The 14,311-nt window shown below is 40.3% G+C and overlaps 2 protein-coding genes across 5 annotated transcripts in view; one reads left to right on the forward strand and one right to left on the reverse strand.

Moving 5' to 3' along the window:
• Window positions 1-14,311, reverse strand: part of CASK (calcium/calmodulin dependent serine protein kinase) — a 229,042-nt gene that overhangs the window by 102,611 nt on the left and 112,120 nt on the right. The gene's annotated exons all lie outside the window — the stretch shown is intronic.
• Window positions 11,450-12,980, forward strand: GPR82 (G protein-coupled receptor 82). The gene has a single exon (XM_075081944.1). The coding sequence runs from the start codon at window positions 11,709-11,711 to the stop codon at window positions 12,744-12,746; it is 1,038 nt and encodes a 345-aa protein (XP_074938045.1). The 5' UTR covers window positions 11,450-11,708; the 3' UTR covers window positions 12,747-12,980.

Genomic DNA, 14,311 nt, shown 5'->3' on the forward strand with positions numbered 1-14,311 from the left:
TTGATGGGTGGACTGTTTGCTGGATAAGGAATTAGCTGGATTGCCACATCCAAAGGGTAGAGGTCAATGGCTCAATGTCCAGATGGAGACTGGTGATGAGTGGTGTCCCTCAGGGGCCCATACTGGGACCAGTACTGTTTAATATCTTCATCAATGACATAGACAGTGGGATCGAGTTCATCCTCTGCAAGTCTGCAGATGACACCAAGCTGAGTGGTGCAGTTGACGCACCAGAATGATGGGATGTCATCCAAAGAGAGGTAGACAAGCTGGAGAAGTGGGCCTGTGAGAACCTCATGAGGTTCAATAAGGCCAAGTGCAAGGTTCTGCACCCGGGTCAGGGTAATGTCCGATATCAATACAGGCTGCGGGATGAAGGGATTGAGAGAAGCCCTGCAGAGAAGGACTCGGGGGTGCTGGGGGATGAAAAGCTGGACATGAGCCAACAATGTGCACTCACATCCCAGAAAGCAACTGTATCCCGGGCTGCATCAAAAGAAGTGTGGCCAGCAGGTTGAGGGAGGTGATTCTGTCCTCTACTCTGCTCTGGTGAGACCCAACCTGGAGTGCTGCATCCAGCTCTGGTCTGGAGCCCTCAGCACAGAAAGGACATGGAACTGTTGGAGCAGGCCATGAGGAGGAAGGCTACAAAAATTATCTGAGGGCTGGAGCACCTCTCCTATGAGGACAGGCTGAGAGAGTTGGGGTTGTTTAGCCTGGAGAAGAGAAGGCTCCGAGGAGACCTTATTGCAGCCTTTCAGTAGTTAAAGGGGAACTATAGGAAGGATGGGGGCAATCTCTTTAGCAAGGCCTGTTGTGACAGGACAAGGGGCAATAGTTTTAAACTAAAGGAGGGTAGATTTAGACTGCATATAAGCAAAACATTTTTTACAATGAGGGTGGTGAAACACTGACACAGGTTGCCCAGCGAGGTTGTGGATGCCCCATCCCTGGAAACATTCAAGGTCAGGTTGGATGGGGCTCTGAGCAACCAGATCTAGATGGAGATGTCCCTGCTCACTGCAGGGTGGTTGGACTAGATGACCTCTAAAGGTCGCTTCCAACCCAAACCATTCTATGATTCTATGGCACCAGGCTGGGAAGGGTGGGATGGGGAACATGGGACAGGATGGACACTAATGACACAGTGAGGCTTGAACAAAATTTGAATTCTAAAATTATTTTGAAGAAAGTGTTCTGTTTAAAACAGAATTTTCATTTACAAGGGTTGCAGTTCATGGATACTGTATGACTGCAAAAATAAGCTCAGATCTCTTCTGAAGATCCAAGTAATAGTACAGGGCTTCAATGCTACAAGTGAAGTTGAATTTTAAAGTCAAAGGCAAATAGAAATGTGTTCCACAGGACAAAAACTAAACCACTGCAGTATGCTGGGCATGCTTTTGTAAATTATGTAGCATTTACTTAGTTACTATAACATCATTTTGTAAGCAACTAAATACATAAAAGGAAACAGGAAAATAGTCTTGCAGTACAACTTTCAAGATTCTGGTCCATCATCTGAATAGTATTACATGGGCTTTTTTGTTTTTAATATTTTAACAGTGAAATCTAGTCAGTATTTTCTTCAAGAGGAAAGCCTTAAACACTCATACCTATTTCCATTGACCAGATGTGTTCTGCATAACAGCCATTCTTTACAGATTGTAAAGAAGGAGCACCAAGGAAGCCATGTACAATATCAGCAGACAAGGTTTCAAAAAAAACCCCAACATTTTAGAAGAAATATCGAAGAGTAACACTTTCCCAGGACTACATGCTACACATTAAAATGTTTCAAAAGCATTTCAGTACAGGATAATCTGTTACTTAAACCAGCCTCTGTACACAAGCATCAAACATGACCCAGATCTTTTAAAGAGATTTTGGGAGCTACCGTCTAATGCTTGTATTAGGCAAATCCATAGCACCTATAAAGACAAATAAAACTAGGCAAGCTTGAGTGTATATAAGGTACCTGAGGGAAAACTGAATAGATTTGTTTGGGGGAAGCTATGTACCAGAAAATCAATAAGAGAGGAGCTCTCTGGAAGAGCTGAGAAGCACTGGGACAAAGGTGATATGCTGTACTTGGACTTCAGCAAGGTCACTTACTAAAAGCTCTAAGAAACCCGAGAATGTTAGATGTTAATTCTTCTTTGAGAACTGGTTACAAATCAGAAAGAACACTTAAAAACACATAGACTTTTTCCTTCATGATATTCCCCAAGAATCTGCAAATAGATACATTTATGAACATGTTTAACACTACAATCTGGAATGAGAGTAAGGAGATGACAAATATTCGGGGTAGTCAAACCTAAAAAAAATTAAAAATATAACTCTGCTCAACAGCAGTAAATAGCAAACAGACTGTTAAAATTAGGAGGGAAAAACTGAGAAGTCACCATTGTGCTATTGTATAATTATATGATACAAATTCTATACAGACTACATTAAATAAATTAACTCTTCAGCTCAGAAATTAAAATCTGAAAGGGAGCACAAGTCTATAATGGCAGGTATGGCGCAGAAGAGGGGAACAGGTATGACTATGATCTTTGTCAGAGGGTGACATTAAAGGAGTAGCAGTTAGAACAACAACAAAAAAAAAACCAAAAAACAAAACAAACCCAAAAAACAACCAGACAAGTGAAAATACTTATGGATTTCCACAACTGTGTTAATCAGTGCTTCAGGATGCTAAAGGCCAGATGTATCAACTGGCTCAGAAAAGGATTTGAGTGTTGTCTTGTAGGAAACAATTACTACTGACCAAAAACCAAAAGCAGGTATCTTTACTATTTTTTGAAAATATTTAATGCTTATGTATTTTTTCCTGCAATCAATTTTCCCAAATTTGAGGATAAAATGCCAGGCTCTGCAAACCAATACTACTGAAGAGCAAACAGTCCTGAAGCATCTTGGGAGGTCTGCTGAAAGTTACACTGTAACATGTCAAATGACCTGTCCTGGTTTCATCTGGGATACAGTTAATTTTCATCATAGTAGCTGGTATGGGGCTGTGTTTTGGATTTGTGCTAAAAACAGCGTTGATGATGTGGAGTTGTTTTAGTTGTTGCTAAGTAGCACTTACACCAGTCAAGGACTTTTTCAGCTCCTCATGCTCTGCCGGGTGCACAAGAAGCTGGGAGGGGGCACAGCCGGGACAGCTGACCCCAACTGACCAAAGGGATATCCCACACCATATGACGTCATGCTCAGTATATAGAGATGGGGGAAGAAGAAGGAAGAGGGGGACCTTTGGAGTGATGGTGTTTGTCTTCCCAAGTAACTGTTACATGTGATGGAGCATAGAGCTATATTTTGGATTTGTGTTGAAAACAGTGTTGATAATACAGGAACCTTTTAGTTACAGCTGAGCTGTGCTTACACAGAGTCAAGGCCTTTTCTGTTTCTCACCCCACCCTACCGGTGAGTAGGCTCGGGGGCACGAGAAGTTGGGAGGGGCACAGCTGGGATCGTGGTTTTGGCTAGGATAGAGTTAATTTTCTTTATAGTAGCTAGTACGGGCTACATTTTAGGTTTGTGCTAAAAACTGTGGGTAATGTGGAGATGTTTTAGTTGTTGCTAAGTAGCGTGTACACTAGTCAAGGACTTTTTCAGCTTCCCGTGCTCTGCCAGATGCACAAGAATTCAGGAGGGGAGGGTGCACAGCCAAGACAGTGATCTAAACTGGCCAAAGAGATATTCCATACCATATGATGTCATGCTTAGTATATTAACTGGGGGGAGTTGGCTGGGGGAAGCAGCGATTGTGGCTCGGGGACTGGTGGCATCAGTCGGCGGGTGGTGAGCGGTTGCATCACTTATTCCCCTCCCCGGGTTTCATTTCTCTCTCTCATTATTTACCTTTTCTTTATATTGTCATCATCATCATCACCACCATTGTTACTATTACTATTTTATTTTGATTATTAAACTGTTTTTATCTCAATGCATGAGTTTTCTTACTTCTGCTCTTCTGATTCTCTCCCCCATCCCACTGGGGTCGAGGGAACGAGCGAGTGGCTGCGCGGTGCTTAGTTGCTGGCTGGGGCTAAACCATGACAACAGCTGACCCCAACTCACTAAAGGGATATTCCATACCGTATGATGTCATGCTCAGCATATAAAGCTGGGGGAAGAAGAAGAAAGGGGGGGACCATCGGAATGATGGCCTATGTTTTCCCAAGTCACTGTTATGCATGATGGAGCCCTACTTCCCTGGAGATGGCTGAACACCTGCCTGTCCATGGGAAGGAGTGAATTAATTCCTTGTTTTGCTTTGCTTGAGTGCACGGCTTTGACTTTATCTATTAAACTGTCTTTATCTCAGTTCATGAGTTTTCTCACTTTTAACCTTCTGACTCTCTCCCCATCCCACCAGGTGGGGAGTGAGTGAGCAGCTGTGTGGTGCTTAGCTGCCAGCTGGCATTAAACCACGATAGTCCTTTTTGGTGCCCAATGTGGGTCTCGAAGGGTTTGACATAACAACAGGTTTGACTGGAGTGTGCTAGATTGAATTTATAGTTGTTATTGCTGTTTAGCCGTTAACTTGCAGGCTCCTGTGCTTGTCATGGGGCTTGCCTGCCTTACTGCATACTAGAGTCCGGTGCTCATTAGCGGCTTTCACTGCTTGCTGTCCTGCTTATCACCTCACTCTGCTGTGCCTGGGAACATTCCGATAACAGCAATGGCCAGGCGCCTGGGCTGGCAGATGGCCAGGGTACTGTTGCTGTTTCTGTGCTGCTATACTGGACAGGCTGGAAGTCCAGTGTGAATCTGAGTCAAAAGGACTGTGACCTGTGGATGAGTCCATACAGGAGCAGGGTACCCCAAAGTGTCTGTAGATAAGCCCATGCCAAAGCAGGTACACCTCAAAGTGTCTGTGGCTGTGGTTATGTCTGTGCCGCAGCAGGTATACTTCTGAAGGGATTGTGTCCCAAGGATAAGTCCATGCTGAAGAAGATATACCTTGAAGCATCTGTGGTTGTGCATGAGGTCATGCTGGAGGACCTCAAAGTGTGTGGCCATCAATAAGCCCATGACAGAGCAGGTACACCCCTGGAGGGACTGCAGCCATGGCTAAAGCCACGTTGGAGCAGCTTTACTTTTGAAGGGACTGTGGCTGTGGGTAAGGCCATGTTGGAACAGGTGCACCTCAAAGTGACTGTGGCTGTGGATAAGTCTATGCCACAGCAGGTGTACCCCTGGAGAGACTGTGGCTCATAGATAAGGCTCCACTTGGAGCAGGTACGCCCCTAAGGGACTGCAGTCTGTGGATAAGTCCAAGCCAGAGCAGGGGCAAGGGGAGCTCATTGCAATGTTAAACCCTATAGACTGGTCCAAAAGGACCAGGGGTGGAGATTGTAATGGAAATACCTTTAAATTGTTGCAACCCAGCATTTGAGTTGCACATTATAGGATTTACTATAGCAGGAACCACCTGAACCAATGGAGGACAAGCCTTGCAAGAAGCAGCGCAAGTGCAGCAGTGACCCAACCTGAGCTGGCTTTGGTGCCCAATAACTCCATGCAACACACCACCTCTCCTGTCCTGCATGACCACCATAACAGATGGAGCCCAAAGCCATGGACTAAATGAACTTGGTGGACATCTTATGGACTATTTACCGGGGTGGTCCACAGACTAAGGGAATGATATCTGTGTATTATATCAAAGGATGGGAAGGGGAGTGGTGGTTAATGAGGTTGCATTGGATAGTGTGGTACCTGAGGATGATGTAAATGGTATGGAATAAAGGGTGGAGAATGTGCTGGTTGTGGCTGGAATAAAGTTAATTTTGTTCATAGCAGCTAGTATTGGGTATGTTTTGGATTTGTGCTGAAAACTGTGTTGATAATACAGGGATGTTTTAGTTACTGCTGAGCAGTGCTGTGAGGGACTGAAAGAGTTAATGTCTCAAACGCTGTTGTAAAGCAGGATGTAGTGAACTGAGGCTGGGAAATTGGTGGGCAGAGGGGGCACATTAGAGGATACACAGTCCAATGTTCTGTTGTGCCTCACATAGCAACTTGAAGAGGTCATACAAAGTTTATTTGAGGAAGGGGCTTATGACTGTTCGAAAGACCCCTTGCGACCACCCCTCACAATGGCACCTGTGCAGAAGATCATGAAACTTCTGGAACAAGAACCACATAAGCTCACAGAAGGCGTAACTGAAGGCGAGGATTAGACTATAAAAGACGCTACAACAAAGAGACTGATGCACCCCACCACCGGCAGATCATCACATCTGTCATCATTGGTGCTGGATCCACGGGTGGTAATATCTCCCTATCCTCCCCTCCCCCCCTCTTTTCCTCTTCTTCTTTTACAAATATTCTTAACAAAAACCCCACCGGCAACACTCTTCCATGTTTTCAAGTTTGAGTGGCCTTTTCAAGTTCAAGTTACTTCTGCACTGAAATAAAATGTTTAATTGATCAACTGGTGTCATTTCACCTTAATTTAGTCTGAGGGGATCATTAGAACCTTGGTTGCTCTCCCTCCTCCTCTCAGGTTGGGACATGACAAGCACTTACACAGAGTCAGGGCCATTTCTGCTTCTCACCCCACCCCACCAGCGAGCAGGCTGGGAGCATACAAGAAGCTGGGAGGGGACACAGCCGTGACAGCTGACACCAACTGACCAAAGGCATTTTCCATACCATATGACGTCATGCTCAACATATAAAGCTGGGGGGAGAAAAAGGAAGGGTGGGATGTTTGGAGCAATGGCATTTGTTTTCCCAAGTAACCATTATGCATGATAGAGCCCTGCTTTCCTGGAGATGGCTGAACACCTGCCTGTTGATGGGAAGGAGTGAATGAATTCCTTTGCTTGTGGACGTGGCTTTTACTTTACCTATTAAACTGTCTTTATCTCAGTCCATGAGTTTTCTCACTTTCACCATTCTGATTCTCTCCCCCATCTCACCCCAGGGGGAGTCAGCAACGGGCTGTGTGGTGCTTAGATGCCAGCTGGCATTAAACCACAACAGCAGGACAGCTGACCCCAAATGGCCAAAGGTATAGGCCATACCATATGACCTTGTGCTCAGAAATAAAAGCCGGGGAGGAAGTTTGCCAGGGCTGCCACTTCTCAGGAACTGGCTGGGCATTGGCTAGCTGGTGATGAGCACTTGGGGTTTTTTGCATCACTTGTTTCTGTTGTGTTAATTTTTTTCTCCTTTTCTTTAAACTTCTTAAACTCTCCTTATTTAAAACCGTGAGTCTTCTCATGTTTACCTTTCTAATTCTCCCCCCCAGCCCATTGGAGGGGGAGCAAGCGAACGGCTGTGTGGGGCTTAGCAACTTACTGGGACCACAACACTCTTACCACAACAACCCTTTTTGGCACCAAATGTGGGACTCAAAGGGTTCAATATAACAACACATTTGACCAGAGCGTGTTAGAGGGAACAGGAGGAAGCATCAGAAGCAGCCTTTTCTGCAGCAGAGCAGCCACAAGAACAGGAGGGGGAAGAGACAGAAATCATAAACAAGTTTTTATACTTTTACCCTTCTGATTCTCTTCCCCATCCCAGTAAGGGGGGGGCGAGTGAGCGGCTGTATGGGGCTTACCTGCCTACCATAGTTAAACTCCATTAACTTTCATTTTTGCTCTGAAGTTAACTGTAATTATGGTTCTAACTGGCAAATTGGTATTTTTCATGGGGGCAGACAAGTATAAATTGTTTTGTTAACACAACATGGAAAAAATTTAATTGAACAACTTCCCTCACAACGTGAATGAAACTGTAAAAGAGGAGTGCAACTTACATCACTGATAAACAAGTGAGAGTCACATGATTCCTGGAACTGGAAAATTCACATATGGACCCTTTAGTTTAATGTTTTCTCTGAAAGCACATACAGAATCAAGGTGGAGAGGAGGGAGCTGTGTTGCGCAGTACAAATAAAGTGTACAGAGAAAAGAACCCATGGATAATGTTCCACCAATCAAAAATATATTTGCAATATATTCTCTGTAGCACTGGGAGCCTTCTGCCAGACTTTTTCCATACTTTACATAAAATCCCAACTACTGAGGGCTCTGTGGAATCCAAGAGAGCGGAGAAGGTGCTACAACGCTGTCACTATTCACTGCTTGTAGAGTGAATAGGTAGGAAAAATCCTTGCACAGAAGTTGTTCAGAGACAACATGAGAGTGAGAATAACAGGGGGGAAGGGATGAAGCTGGAAAAAGCCTTAACATTCAAACTGCGCTGTTAGAGTGGGAAGTGTATAAGTAAGAACATGAATGGCAGAGAAACGACTAATGGTGTATTGTAGTACTGCAAAATGATAAGCAAAATGAGGAGAAAAAAAAGCCAGGCTTTACTTATAAGCCCATGTTTTAACAAGCTGGACCAATTATTTAAAATATACCAGAATAATATATTCTGGCACATGCTACTTTCAAAAGTTATCTTGCTTGTGAGTCCTGGTTCCTTTAAGTTTGTATACAGAGAGGGGTACTACATCTTTGCACTTATCACAAAGCAAGGCCAACTTCTTCATAGAACTCTCAAACCACAGACATAAATGTGCTTTAAAAAGAAAAAGATACTACCTGTCCCTTCCACAAAAATTCTGAAGGACTTAAGAGTGAATCACATAAAAGATGCACTTCTACCATTTGAGTATCATCAAATATATTTTAGATAAAATATGTCTTTTATAAGTAAGATGAATGGAAACAGTCCACTACAAGAATGAAGGTGGTTACTACAGGTTAGAACCAACTGCAACTGTATTTCTGGGTGGTGGGTTTTTTTTTTTAAACTTATAGTATCCCATTCCTTTGTTACTCATCTCACTAATCAGTTCCAAAATGAAGTCTGATAAACTGTAATTCACCATAATAATCATTACCATACAATAATTCAGAAAAAAATGTAGCATTACCTCTTCCTGCAGCAAGAGTTATGGTCATCAAATTATAAACACTACAGGCTACAGTTAATAACCAACAGAATAATAATAATAATAATTATTATTATTATTATTTTTAAAAAACCCTGCTACTGGAATTGCTCACACCATTTTTTGGCATGTCTCCTCTTAGCATATTTTCAAGATATGCGTTCTTGTGTCTAAACCTGAATGGAACACCACAGTACTTGTAAGGACTTCTAAGACTACCGAAAAGACTATTAAATATTTAATTAATACAAGACTCTCTGTTAGAACAAATGTTAATATAATCATACATTCAAGAGTGGAAAAAGTAAAAACAAACTCTAACTAAATCTAACAGGATCAAGAATTAAAGTACATGCAAACTAGTTAGAGCATTACAAACTAATTACTAATACTCCACAGCAAGTTCCCCTCACTTAAATTTAATCTTAAATGAGATCAACTATGTTGTCTAAATAGACAACCAGTGTAAATGTCCAACATTTTAGTAGAGAGAATATAAAATTATAAATGAGGCTGAACAACAAAATTGATACTAGATCACTGAGGTGGGTTCTCACAGTGTATGTTTAAGCATAAAGCAAAACCATCAAAACAAGAACCTTACCAAAATTGCAGAAGTTTTTATATGGTATCTCCTCTGTTCTCATAATGGAACTTACAGCTGTTGAAAAGCCATATCTGACAATGACAGATGTATCACAAGAAAATTGAAAGGTCACAAGCTCAGCAGAGCTAAAAAGAGCTTGACTGATCCGTGACCAAACTCTTCCTGTGGATGAAGAGAACTGTCCTGTGCACAATTCTGGATTATTTGTGTAAAATACTGTATTTTTTGGACACAGAGTTGGTTTTCCCCAACTGATGCATAGAACACGTCAGCTGCAAATTGCTTCTACACCATTCATCACCTGACAAGACATAGGAGATGTGTTTATTTGGTCACTCATATGAGGACAGACATGGATACAGTATTATTGCATGTGGGTTTCGGGACTAGACAGTCAGCTTTGTGATAGCCCTTGGAACTGAAGAACAGTTAAATGTAATTGAAAATACAAGTTTTCATGCATAAAATAGCAACTTTTTTTTAAAAAAAAATTCTGGAAAGGGGCAGTCCTAAAGAGAATGACAGTAAAAATCCCTCCTACCCCCAAAAAGAGGAAAGCAGTATATAAAGCATTGTAAGGTGCTTCTGTGCCATACCTACATGACTAAAGGACTGTTACAATCGTTCTTCTACACGATCTCATTCTTTTTATTTGTCTAATGGAGCTGCATCCTGACCTAATTTCAAAGTCTTTTTTGCATAGACAGCATCATCTTGGCTGAACTTTAAATGCCTAACTGCTTTTTGACACTGTAAATGAAAAGTGCACATTCTGAAAACCTACTTATGTCAGAGAGATACTGTTCTTAACTATACTTTCCAGATTCAGATATAATCCTTTTCATTGCAGCAGTGGAGATAAAACGGACATCAGACAGAAAAACTTCCTCTCCGCAAAGGAAGGTGCCTGCAGCTTGCATAGGTAAGCTTAAAACTACTACTTTGTTGTTTCACTTGACAAAATTTGGGCATTGACACAAAAATGATCATTAGACTTCTAAATGACTGGATTCAATGATTACTTTGTGAATTTAACTCATTGTAATAAAAGAATTTAATACATTTTGGTACAACCATCCATACGGGACATAGTGTACACTAAAATGCAACAGATATAAAAGTTGGTTTAATTTGCAAGTTATCAAATATGGTCTACAGCATAATTTTTGAATATTACTTTTACAGGTTTTTGTTATATAATCGACTTAGTGTGTGGGCTTTTTACCACAGCTACACAGAATCCTCTTTGGTATCTGAGTTAATTTGCTTACAGCTGTTTTAAAAAAAAAATTTATCAGTCTGTAAGTCTGAAATCTGTTAATGTTCTCCATACCCTTTTAAATGGAACAAAAGCTAACTAGGATACACTTCACTAAAATAGTATCCGTGCAAGAAAATCTCTGTTCACTATAGATTAGGAAGCGGAAATGTCAGTTTTTATATGCAGCCATTGTATAGACCTTTGACTTCTTATTTGCAGTCTGGAAATGGCGAAAAGATTGAAAAATGAACTTGGTAAAAATAAACATATTGCAGTTTTCCACAAGCATTTCATATGTTTAAAAATACAGACTGAATTGTTTATGCAAAACGTACATCTAAGATAAGAGCTCTGAACAAAGTAACATTAGATAGAGACATCAGCACAGAATAAATGCATCTAGCCAGATTCCTGCATTGTGCAGTTTAATTTGTATTTAAATGGAGGTACTGGATACTCCTCTGCATTTCTGCAATTAAAGTAACACTTTGCACTTATTTGGCTTATTTAAGTTAAAATAGTCTAGAATTGGTTTCCAAAGTAGGTCACAGATGTTCCAGAAGATTGAGAAACAAACCAAGACCACACAAGTTATTGTTAGACCCTAGCTTGAACCTTCTGTTTCCTCATTTATTTTATTAGATTCTATGCACATACAATCTTTGGGGTTTAACATCAGCCAACTTTTCTTCACAGAATCTTAGTGGAAGAGAACACCCAAAGAGTAACCTCATGCAAACTCAAAATGATAAGCCCAGAGGACAAAGAGCAGTTAGTAACACTGAAAAGTAGGGGAGAAAAAGGAACAGTTAAAACAACAGCAAAAAATAAAGATGTTAGATGCACATTACAGAAGAATAAGTCTTTTAATTGTGTTTCAGGTCTGACCATTCCTTCAAGAAATAATGGCATCAATGACAACTCCAGAATGTCTTCAGCCATCGTTAGCTACTACTGTAGCTCTACCAGTCATCTACTCTCTCCTATTTCCTGCTGGGATTTTGGGAAATATTCTCGCTGCTTGGATATTTTCAAGGCAAGCATTCACAAAAAGAGCACAATACATTTACCTGGTAAACCTTGTCACTGCAAATTTACTCGTATGTAGCACTATGCCTTTTCTGGCTGTGTATTTTGCCATAGGGTACCAATGGACCTATAACTCTCTACCTTGTAGGATAGCAAATCATTTTGTGACTCTCATTATACATGTCAGCAAGTATGTTACTATTATAATTTTATGTTTAACTGCTCTAGGTCAGTATGGAACACTGAACAAACACTGTGGCGCACAATACTGTCAAGTAGTTAATAAAAACTTCCGCAGATGTGTACTTGAAAAGTTTTGTCAGCCAAAATTTGCTAAATATTTGTGCATTACTATATGGCTTGCTGTGCTCTGCATAACAGTAATAGCTATAGCATATAAAGTCCACGCAAAGACTATGGAAGAATCGAAGAAATGCTACAGCATCAGTGTAGAAGTTGGTGACTCTGCTGCAATGATATCAGGTTTTCTTGCCACTGCATGCTTTTTTGTATCTTTTACAACAGTTTTGTGGTCATACTACTCTCTTACCAGACAGCTGAGTAAAATACAAAAAAATACCTGTATTGCAGAAAAACATCTAATTTACAAAACAGTAAAAAGAAACATTCTTGTCATCCAGATGATATTAATTGCCTGCTTTCTTCCATACCATATTTTTAAGCCACTGTTTTATGTACTGCTTAACGGTGACTGCCTAAGGCTAAACTATCTGGTGGAAATTAAAAATTTCCTTATTTGTACTGCTGCTGCCAAGAGTAGTTTAGATCCAGTTATAATCTTTCTGCTAGATACCACATTTAAGAAAAGTCTGTATGGCCTGTTTACAAAATCCACACCAGAACATGACAAATGTAAAGCTGATATTTTCATTGAAAAGACAACTGAAATGTGAAGGAATATATAAAGATTAGTAGAACATAAGGAACTATAAACTCATTTTAACTACCTATAACCAGACTTTGCACAAAATGTAAATATTTAAATAAAATTATAACCTGTTACTTTTCTTTTTTCTTTCAAATGCTCTTGCTTGCTACTTCAACGTTAGCCATAATAAATCTGATGCTTATATCCAAATGAATCTGAGTGATTAATACATTAAATGTGTAATACCCCTTTATCCATGCAATGCAAAAGGCATTTTGTGTTTGACCTATAGACAATGTCTTCTACCTAAATAATCAAGGAAGAAGGCAGAAACTAGGCTGAAGTTGAGGACTCAGTTCTCTTCCATCATCAGTAAATGAGTCCCATGTTTTAGACACAGGTTTCCTTTATAAAAAAGGCTGAACAAAGCACTGATGCTTTTTTCTGGCATGGCTGAACCATGTATCAAAGGCTTAAGGAAGCAGGAAGAGCTATAAAATACACTCAATATTAACACATATTTTTTGTTCAGGAATATTTGGGTAGAAGGTTGATTCCTTTTTTTTTTTTAATGGAGAATGCATCGTGAGATACTAGAATGCTTTAGTGCATAAAGAAAAATTCTTGATGACATCTTATTCCAAAGTTAGTAAATAATGCCATTATTTACTTTAGCTATGTCCATCACATTAAGATTTTGCTATAGTGTTTTTTTTAGGAGTAAAAAACTTAAGAAATTATGCACTTTTAAAATTATAGCCTTCACAGAAAAAGCTTTATTACAGCTTTGTACTAAGCCAGCAGAAATCTCAGATTTAAGAGTTAACTAATTTATCACCCTGCTCTGACATTTCTTGTCATGGCCACAGTATTCCTGAAATTACATCTGCAACATGGTGACTCTGAAGAGAAAGTTTTGAAGGTGATGACTTCACCTGCAGGGGTGAAGTATCCACAGATGAAGAGAAACTCTAGTGGCCTAGGTTTTTACTTAGTGTTTGAGAAGAATGGGTTTATACGTGCTCTGTAACTTGGTCGCGAACTATTTTTCTTGCAGGCTTACCCATGGCAGTCATGTTCCAACAGCTGCGGCAGTGGCTTCCTTATTGGTACGCAGCCGTTGTGTACTCAGGATAGCGTACTGACACAAAAGTGCTACATACTAATTCCACTTCAAAGGTGGATTAACACATGCTGCTCCAGAAGACACCTCCTTCACAGCAATGTTTAAATCCAGACCATCTATAGAAGAGTGCATAAAGCACAAAAGATCTACAAAATTGCAACATATTTGAATGTACAATAATATTAAATGAAGAAAAAAAGGATGAAATGCATACATGCAGTTATTTCTAACCTCTGGTAGTACTTAGGGTTTAAAAAATAACAAACAGCAAAATAAATCACTGGAATTTCCATACTCCTAGTCTAATCTTGTGAAGTAAATTCTATGGTTTAATTAGGAAGGCATAAATGCTTATTATTTACTGGTATATAAAATATATTCAATGATAAACACATAATGATCATTTAACAGTATGAGAGCAGTGCAAGACAGAAGTTTTTGTTGTTGGGGTGTTGTTTTCTTTT

This window comes from Phalacrocorax aristotelis, chromosome 1, assembly GCF_949628215.1.
Source record: "Phalacrocorax aristotelis chromosome 1, bGulAri2.1, whole genome shotgun sequence".
Taxonomy (NCBI): domain Eukaryota; kingdom Metazoa; phylum Chordata; class Aves; order Suliformes; family Phalacrocoracidae; genus Phalacrocorax; species Phalacrocorax aristotelis.